This window comes from Priapulus caudatus, unplaced genomic scaffold, assembly GCF_000485595.1.
Source record: "Priapulus caudatus unplaced genomic scaffold, Priapulus_caudatus-5.0.1 Scaffold1038, whole genome shotgun sequence".
NCBI classification, from domain to species: Eukaryota; Metazoa; Priapulida; class Priapulimorpha; order Priapulimorphida; family Priapulidae; genus Priapulus; species Priapulus caudatus.
Genome location: NW_014578099.1, coordinates 65,110 through 74,927, shown reverse-complemented (window position 1 = coordinate 74,927; position 9,818 = coordinate 65,110). Strand labels below are relative to the sequence as shown.

The window sequence follows — 9,818 nt, the reverse complement described above, 5'->3', positions numbered from 1 at the left end:
GCATTTGAATAATTTCAGTAATTGTTATATGAATATTTCTTATTTTGTAGCCACCACCGTACAGAGTTCTTCACCAGACTCCAGGTGCAGAAGTTAGCTATGGTAGGTACATGTGCATGACTGAGCTGTGATCATGTTTAAGCATGAGTTCACTCAAAGTGATCCAGTCAATCTAGTATTTGTTTTTGTTCAGGATGTTGCATATAATTGATTCTGTTACTTGGTTCCAGGTGTTGCAGTTGCCGAGACAAGACAGGAGATCACTGAGCATTGGGAATGGCTAGAAAAACACATGATGCAATCACTTGGTGTGACAAATTTGTGTACAAAATTACAATGATCACAATAATGATTCAATAATGAATAGAAAGTGTTTTTAATTGCGTACACCTATTGATTGTTATCTATAATTGAATCAGGCAAAGCCATTTAACCTTTATATGGTCAGCATGGTTGTTTGCAAGGTAATGCCTAGATTTTTGCATGCTATTACATATTTGGCCATTTAGGGGAGTTTGACAATGATGATGAGATCACGGACTTTGTGAGATGCAAAATAGAGAGTCTGCTAGCCCAGACGACCATACAGTTTCCAGCAAAACAGCTTGAAGGTATTGATACCTGCTTCCTAATTTAGACACATCTAAATGAGCATACTACATTAGAAAGCAGGCTTCTTGCATTCATGATGCCAGTCTTTTATCATTCAACACACAACTGTCAAAGAAAAGTGAAGTTAAAAGAAAACCCAGTGTTTCAAGTGCTATCTGGTAATACCCCAGTAAGCTTAATAGCTTATACCGTAATAATTAACTTAAGTGGTTAGGAGTTGGGGTCATCGGATTTTCTAAAAAAAACATTCCTCACACAGACAGCTGCCTATGCATATAGAACAGACACATACACAGCTGTTTATGAACTGCACCAGCTGGGATCATCATTATTCGTTACCATATTCATCATCCAGTCATTGTAAATATTACCAGCTATTTGACCACAATTTGTGGTTTGTGGGCATGCCGTCACGTTTTTTGCAATTTAGTTAATTTAAATGTGTTTTATTGAGTGTGTTTCATTCCCCTTATTCTTTCACCCCTCTAAACTGTAGGGTAATTGTATAATTGTAAACATATCTTTGCTGTTTACCTTCCTTCTCCATTTTTTATTTATTGTCTTTTATTCCTCTGTATTATTTCACCCTTCCAATCCATAAATCATAAACATCTTTTTAGGTATAATTGTGTCTACTTATATTCTGATGTCTTATATCAATGAGGGTTTCAGATTAATCATTTCTTCAATTTCGTAGGCGATGATTCAGAGAAATTCCGGACTGCGGTTAAGAAATTCCAGCGTCTGTTCAAACTGCCACCTGAAGAAAAGCTTGTGAATTGTAAGTATCTGGCTACGTTTCCTGATATAGTTGGATACAAATTAGCAGGCAATTTTAACATTATGTTGAGTCACAATTGGCCATATGCAATACTTTAGTGTACCAAGAGCAAAACATGTTTATTGTGCAATACATGAGATAGGAATAGGTACGGTAGTGTCCTATGAGAAGAATACTTGAATTTATTATTTCATTGTAAAATGATCATTAGAATTTTTTTTTGTATGTTTCAAAACTAACGACTGTATCGTTGCTTACAATGACAGTGGCGCCACTACTAGCCCATCGTCTTTCAAAGTTGCGCATCTCAACTTTTCAACTGCAGCCTTTAGACTGAAGGTGTTTCTTATTTATTCATTTAAGATGAGAAGAATTGCAAATTCTTATAAACAACTTTTAGATTCAGGTATAATATGGACGAATTTGTCCTAAAGTTAAAAATTGTTTGGTTAAATGGCAGTTAGGTATAAATATAATTGCACTTTTGAGATTAGCCCTCGGTTTGTAATGTGCAAAATAAACTTTGTCAGGGTGGCAGCACAATCACGGGGTGGCATGTCAGTGGCCAAAAATAATGACTTCGAAACTCACTGTTGTCTGATGACAAATGTGAATGCATGATTATATAAATTTGTAGGTATATACTATTATTCATGGACTTACTATCGTAATACACCCTAAAATTCGAGGGTGTAGTATTTCTTTAATAAAGTAATAGTAGTGATCTAACTACACTGGTGTTGCTGTCATAGTGTGTTGAAACAAATTTTCCAGAACCGGTTATTTGTTACCTATGGTTGGACATAGCGGGTGAGCATGTATTAAATGTATCTGGTCATGTACGTTGTTGCTGTTTATAGACTACTCATGCAGTTACTGGAAGGGTAAGGTTCCTCGTCAGGGCTGGATGTACCTGAGTGTCAACCACCTTTGCTTCTACTCGTTCCTCATGGGCAAGGAAGCCAAACTGCTTACCAGGTGGACTGATGTCACGGTAAGCTCAGGTCAGAGGGAGAGAGAGGGAGAGAGAGAGACACAGAGAGAGAGAGAGAGAGAGAGAGAGAGAGAGACAGAGAGAGAGACAGAGACAGAGAGAAAGAGAGAGAAGAGCTTAACTCACTAATTCCCACTGAGCTAAAAAGTTAGCAATTACTAGCAATAACATTGTGATTTAAAATATATGACACAGTGGCTGATGTGTGGTGTCAGAGCCAACCATCTTACTAGCAATATTCATGTGAGACGTGGGTGCCTGGGCCATGTCCTCAAGACACAGATTAAGATGAACTTATTATTATATCGCGATTGAACTTATAAAGTTAGCGATTACTAGCAATAATACTGTAATTGCAAAATATGGCGCGGCGGCTATATATAGTGTATAGAGAATGTGCAAAATGTCAAACTGGGAGAGCAACAGTTTGTACTGAAAAACTTAACGGTATTTCTTACCATTATATATTGGTGTTTATTTTTGTTTATTTTGTTTACAGGACTTGCAGAGTTATTATAAAATTCTTATGCGCTCATTTGTTTGGCCCTTGATAGCTCAGGGTTTTCTACTCGAAATTGCGAGTACCATGTAATCGTGCACCGTCAAACTAATAGTTAAGAACAATCATTGAATATTGTATATATATTAATGCCTGCTGTTGGCGAGGCACTAATGCTCTCATAGTGGTTGCTTGGACGCGGAACGAATTACTGCCCTGAGCAGTGCGAGGCACTTATTCCTTTCCAAAGCCAACACTCATGAGAGCCATTAGTTGCCCCAACAACAGGCGGATTAATGTTTCTTCGCTGCATCACCATGACTATGCAACTCGACTTTTCATGCTTGATATACTTCTTTTATACTCCTAATTTGCCGCGTGCTTCGACCCTGTAGCCAAAACGGTCGACACAAAGCACAACCCTGCCCCGCTTCACAAACCTCTTGCCGTGGGCGGCCCGGCGAAGCAGTATAATGACCTTTCATTAATGGCCAAAGCCGTCCCAGACGCAGGCAGATTCGTTGACTCTGTGTACATCAATGCGCTCATATAATAAACAATGCGTCCCGCGCAAGCATTAGTGCCCCGTCTGAGCCGGGACCTGCGCGTGCACGGCAATAAGTGCCACTATTGCTAAGTGCCTGCTGCGTTATCCAATGATTTCACCGGATGTTATCACGCTTGATGCACTATATATATTATATTTCATATATTATGATAAAAATCATATAAAGCTTAATAAGTGAAAGGTAAGTATATGCTTTAACTGATGTTTATCATTATTGGTTTTTAGCTCATCTGACCGAGAGTCAGATGCAGCTTGTAGATCGCACTGATTGTGCCATGCGTGCCGTCGTGCCGTGCATCCGTCAACAGTTGCGGCACAAATCTAAACGGCTCGGACGTACGCGATTCGAAAGTCGGGACGTGGGGGGGGTAATCGAACGAGTTTGGGGATGCGAGCTTGGGGGGTCAAAGGGGAAAGGTCAAGAGTGTAAAAGAAGGGGGAACATATCCTCCTTAACTTAAGGTATAGGGGGAGAACATGCAGAATTGCGGACAATCTAAACGCGCTTGACTAGGCCTCGTGATATCGGGATGTATACGGCATCATCGGGTAGAAAAGCCATCACTGTGCCGAAATTGGGGACGCGCCCACAGGGCCACGCGGCAGATGTTTAGACACATTTCTGCAGGACAATGTCTGACGGGCGATTGAAAAACTTGTTTGTTAGGCTTGACCTTAACCTTTTTTATGGCTTTATTGAAAGGACCATGAAATGTACTTTCCGCTGACATCGCGAGGTAAGGTGTCGGATAACTGTTGACCCTCGAAGAGGAGGCGTTAACATTGTTGATTTTGTTGTACTGTTAACCAAGCGACCCCCACCCCTCCCCCCCCCCGCCCCCCCCGCCCCCCGCCGCCCCGAACTGCTTTTGCTATTATTAGAGCCCATACCTGTGTGAATGTGAGGTTCTACAGTTGCACAATTGAATTGCAAAGGCAAATGTTTGTTGAACAAGGTTTACACTTCTTACATCATATTATGTACTAAAGCAGTCTGTCTATAGCACCCTGAAGGCTGAATCAGTGAATGCTCGCGTGAGTAGGCAAAAACACGGGGCAGCTCATGGCTGCCACGCTTCTAATCATAATTGTTGCCTGCCAACCTGCAATGCACATGTGTCTGCAATGCATAGAGATTGTGTGCGGTGCGAAAGTGTAGCTGATATATTTGTTCGAATTGGCTACAAAAATCAAACAAGAATAAAGAAGACTTATGTATAAGACGTCTTGCTATGCACAAAGGAATTTATCAGCAGAACACCAAACACCAGATGAGCCCTGTCGCACTGCGGCACTTGATTTTTCTAGCAGTAACTGTATATTTGTTTTCAGTTATATTTCTCTATGTTCCTGCACAAAGCAGAAACGCTTCGTCTGATGGAACAGCTTGCCAACATGGCAATGAAACAGTGAGTTGAGTGAATTGAATCTGGTTGCTATGTTTATAGTGTTCAATTTCTCAGTTGGGAGTTTAGCTAAAAAAAACTACATATCTATGTTTAATGGAACTTGACATGTGAATGAATTTGCACAAAATCGTCTTGTTTATTTGGCTATTATGTTCATTGCGGTTGCTAATTTATTTTTAGCCTTATCACAGAGGAAGGTTTCCAAGAAGATAGGGATTTGCCTTCTAAGACTAGGTAAGTGTGTTGATTCCGTAAGAAGATGTTATTGGCGTAATGTTTCGGTAATGTTTTAGAAAGGTGCTGGCGTAGTTATGTGTTCGTGAAATGTTTTATTGTTGGTATATTCTATTTTGCTGTGAAATGTTTTTTGTCATAGGAACTTTATGCCACGACAAGTGTCTTCTCTGAAGAGAGATCTCGATGCAAGACAAAGGAGTGAGGCATACAGGTAGCAAAAGCAGTCTGTCTAGTTTATTCAAGAACACTGATGAAATTCCACCTAGTTTGTGGATGGAACAATTTGTTATGGTTAAATCACATGAAATTGCAGTTTGCCATGAAATGATATGATGATTTTTTTACTACAGGCACAATAATGATATTGCTGTTATTAAGTTTTAGTTTTATTTAAATTTTTATTCCTTGTTGTGTATGTTCACAATCATTTACCTGAAACCTTTGGGCCAGATGTGTTTTGGAATTTCTTTGATTTTAGCACTAGTTGGATTCACATACTGTATATTACAGTAACACCTTAGCCGGGTCTGTAGGAGCACCGCATAAGTAAACATATGAATACTTCTGCAGCACACCTTATGAATATTCACACTGAGTGGGATAAATATAGACCAAAAAAGTATCATTCATTACATATCATTCATTATGACATGTGCACAAGTGACGCTTTACGAAAAACTGTCAGAGATTTTGGAATTGCAGATAGGAGATCGTGGACTTGTATATATACATATATATATATATATATGTATGATAAGCTGCGTTCACACGAGGATTTTAGTTCCGTATTTAAGCGTTCACACGCTAAAATATACGCGGCTTGCTTAGCCACGGCTTGCTTAGCCACGGCTTGCTTAGCCGCGATTGCTCCGGCTTGCTTAGCGCGGAATCATATTCCGCGCCAACTAAGCCGCGTATATTCGGCAACCAAACGCTAGGCCGCGTATTGTTTGTCGTGTGAAACGCATTCGAATGCAAAACTGTAGCGCGCTTACCTAGACTGGTACCCGTTCGCTGCACGACGTTAGTTGTAGCGTGTGGAACTGTCGACCGGGTACCAGTCTATATTATACCTAGCTAGCTAAGCCTCAAATCTCGTGTATCTCGTGTGAACGCATTGTTTAGCCGAACTTAGCACCAACTAAGTACGGTACCAGCTAGGCCGTGTATACGTGTGAACGCAGCTATAGATGTCATTACATTGTTCCTTTTTCCATAATGACTATTTGTTTATATTTGATTTCATTTTTTTTACACCTACAGGATAAAGTTCAAGTTGCCCTCCACAGAAAAGCTTCATGGAGATACAGAATGCACCCTGTGGACACCATATAACAAGCAGCACGTGTGGGGTAGGATGTTTATATCCCCTAACTACATCTGCTATGACAGCAGGGCAAGTATATTTGTATAAATATATATATATATATATGCAAGGTACACCACAGTGATACCTCTCTGATACATTGGTCTCAGGGATTTGTAGTTGTCTGTATATGCCCATTTGGCATGGAAATACTATGTTGATGTAGCCACACACGCATGGCCTCTGACAAATTACCCGACCAATCGTGCTTTGCTCTGTTTCTGTGTACTGGTAGATTTTGTGATCAGAGCTTAACATTGCTATATGCAGGTGTCAGACCTTGTGTCTGTGATCATTCCTATGAGGGACCTGTTTGTAGTGGAGAAGAAGGAGACTTGCACGGGCAACATCATAACTAATGGACTGATCTTTACCACGAAACTCAAGGTATGGTTTTTCCTGTTGGTGTCATTTTATCAGTAGCCATTAACAGGTAATGCCATTATAAAAACGGTGGAATGGATGGCTATACTAATGATGTGTAATGTTGTATTGTTTTGTAAATGTAGAGCAATCTCATGGGGAGGAAAACTGCAGATTTCACTTGCTATATTTTGTTTGACATGAAAAAATATTTGTTTCAGGTTAATTTCCTGTTCGCTGAGTTAAAGGACCGGCAATTTATCCTGGAAAAAATATCAGACTTTCTGGCTAAGTTGCCAGATCAAAGACCGTGAGTGTGTTGTGTTTTTCCCAATGATAGCACATATATTGTATGTGTGATATACAGTGGAGTAGCCAGGATTAAATCTAAGGGGGGGGGGTGCATGTTGTTGGCATGTTTTATCGACTTGAAACAATCCTGCTGGTTTAAATAAGGTAGCCTTCTAAATCTTAGGGTGGGCGACCGCCCCTATTGCCCCCCCCTGGCTACGCCACTGGTGATATATGACATGATATGATATATGGCATATGACCTAGTGGCACATTCTTAAACCATTATCATAACGCGTAATTTTTGAGAGGAAATGCGTATATGAGACTATAGATACGTAATATAATATTATTGACTTTTTAGACAGTCTGGATGCTGTTTTACAGGCCCCTTTTATCTCTGCCTATAAGCATTGTCTGTTGGTTTACTAGCCCTTTTGAGAAATACTCACCTAAGGGCACGTCTATATTTGTCGAGCATAGGAGCGTTCAGCTCAGAAACAAATGGTGAATTACGTGATACGATAAGAGTGTGACGTCGGGTCGCTGATGGCAACCGTGTTGCAGGGTCAGCGGCGACAACCTGAGCATCTGTAGCACCAGCAGCAGCAGCAGCTTTATCAAGGTCGCTCGTGGCGAGGGCGTCCGCAGCTGCTCGCCGCACTCTATCGGCTCCGACAACGGCTTCGTGAAGGTCGCCGGCGTCGCGTTCGACAGCGGCACCGCGGATTCGGACGCCACGCCGACGGGTACGTGTTCGCCTGGCTTTCCCCGTGTAGGCCCCTTCGCTCCCACTACAGGGCTATACGACTAACAGTGCTGATAAACAGTAGAGAATCTTTGCAGCGTGGCCGGGGCAATCTTAAGCTTGAGATAAAATAAATAAATAATGTGAGCCGGCAAGCTAAAAGTCCTGACTTTAGCCGGCCACTCTCAAATCAAACTCAGTTCACTATAATTTGGCCAGATTAGGCCGTTCATTAAATGCAAGTTGACCAAGCACACAAATACACGGCAATGTCTTACCTGGTTTGTTGTGGGCCGTATAGATCTGCAGTGAAAGCCTAGGTTACTATGTGCCTACAGTAGAAGCAAGATGTCACTGCGTTTTTTTGCACGATGTTGTCTCGGTAATACTTTTTCTGTACAACACAGATCTAGTTCAGTGTGTCGATTGGCTGTCTGTATTGCAAAGGGGAGAGTGTAATCACAAAAGTGCAATTATATTTATACCTAACTGCTATTTAACCGAATGATTTTTATTTTATGACAAATTCGTCCATATTATAACTGAATCTGAAAGTTGTTTATAAAATATTGCATTCCTTCTCCTCTTAAATTAATAAATAAGAAACACCCTCGATCTGTAGCCTGCAGCCGAAAAGTTGCGGTGCGCAACTTTGAAAGCAGAGGCTAGTAGTGCTCGTAGGGTCTATGTCCCCCTGACCTCTGTTTGACCTGGCTCGTTTAGCTATTTCTGACTAACCCTAACCCTAACCCTATCAGCGGAAAAAATACACGGGAGCGGCAAGCGATTTCGCTCCCGTCAGCTTTCAAAGCGCTCTTGTAACAACAATTACGAGAGCGAAAATTTTGGAAGCTACGAGAAAAAATCGCTCCCGTGCCGCCGGCAGCGTTACGACCCGTTCCTCAACGTAGACAGCTAGGGTATCCAAAACATCTAGAGCTGCATGAACTCCCTCAACGCATGATTCGCCACACGAACAAAAACTCGCGATAGTCTAAGAAATCAATGTGTTTTTATAACCGCGTAACAATAAGTTTATATATCGCAGGGGTTATTGTGGGAAGTTAGGGCACGACCAGTGACACCTGACACGCACGTAATCAAAGCTGTTTTCAGCTGTAATCAAATTCGTCACGTAGAAAGTGGACTGTTTTTATTCAGGTAGATATTTAGAAGAAATGTAAACTGTATATACTTGAAGATTCTAGGCACTTGTAACTTTGTGGATGTGCGGCAGCATTGATAGATCTATGCATGGGGGTACCATGGACTGGGGAAGAGAAAAACGAAAGTAAAACCTTACTCAGAAGCTCCCCCGATATTCCTAGAGATTGAAACATTATTTGACCAACTCTAATTAAGTTACATCAAGAGTTAATGAAGACACTATTTGTCTTCATTAACTCCTTGTTATGCGTATGCTGTTTTAATTCCAATGGTTATCTTTATATACTATTTTGTTACTCACTGCTAGTAAACAAGCTGACCATCAAATTTTTGTGCAGGTCCACCAACTTTCTGAAGTTGGTGGTCCTGCTGTCCACTAAATTTTCAGCCGAAATTCGAACCCTGCGATGCCGGGCTTGACAAACCCGCTTGCCCGATGGCCCGGGGCAACCAAAATTTGCCCCGGGGCAGGTAGCTTGAAATTGCACTTCCCTGTTCGGGCAATCAAGTTTTTTTTATTGGGCTAGACATAACGAGATTTGAATTAAAAAACAATGCGAATGAGACAATCAGTGCATGCAGTCATACTTTGTACACAACATGCATACAGCAACATGTAAACCCGGCCTCCGTGATTTTGTCACCATTAGGAATAATTTGTGACCTCGTCGATTTCGCCAAAGCATAATCTTGACAATTTCTGGCTTCTGAGACATTATTAGAGTCAGTGCATCAAAATTATGGAATTTTTAACAAAATCATGCTATGAAAAAGTAGCTCTGG

The 9,818-nt window shown here is 41.0% G+C and overlaps 1 protein-coding gene across 1 annotated transcript in view; it reads left to right on the top strand.

Annotated features, from left to right (window-relative positions):
• The first annotated feature begins 2,885 nt into the window (after positions 1 to 2,885).
• The window catches only part of LOC106815085 (TBC1 domain family member 9-like), an 18,344-nt gene continuing 11,411 nt past the window's right edge, over positions 2,886 to 9,818 (top strand). The window contains exons 1-8 of the mRNA XM_014819511.1: positions 2,886 to 2,968; positions 4,787 to 4,863; positions 5,044 to 5,097; positions 5,240 to 5,311; positions 6,364 to 6,496; positions 6,737 to 6,853; positions 7,051 to 7,139; positions 7,688 to 7,869. Coding sequence (XP_014674997.1) covers positions 4,799 to 4,863; positions 5,044 to 5,097; positions 5,240 to 5,311; positions 6,364 to 6,496; positions 6,737 to 6,853; positions 7,051 to 7,139; positions 7,688 to 7,869 — 712 coding nt within the window. The 5' untranslated portion in view covers positions 2,886 to 2,968; positions 4,787 to 4,798. The remainder of the gene's footprint in view (positions 2,969 to 4,786; positions 4,864 to 5,043; positions 5,098 to 5,239; positions 5,312 to 6,363; positions 6,497 to 6,736; positions 6,854 to 7,050; positions 7,140 to 7,687; positions 7,870 to 9,818) is intronic.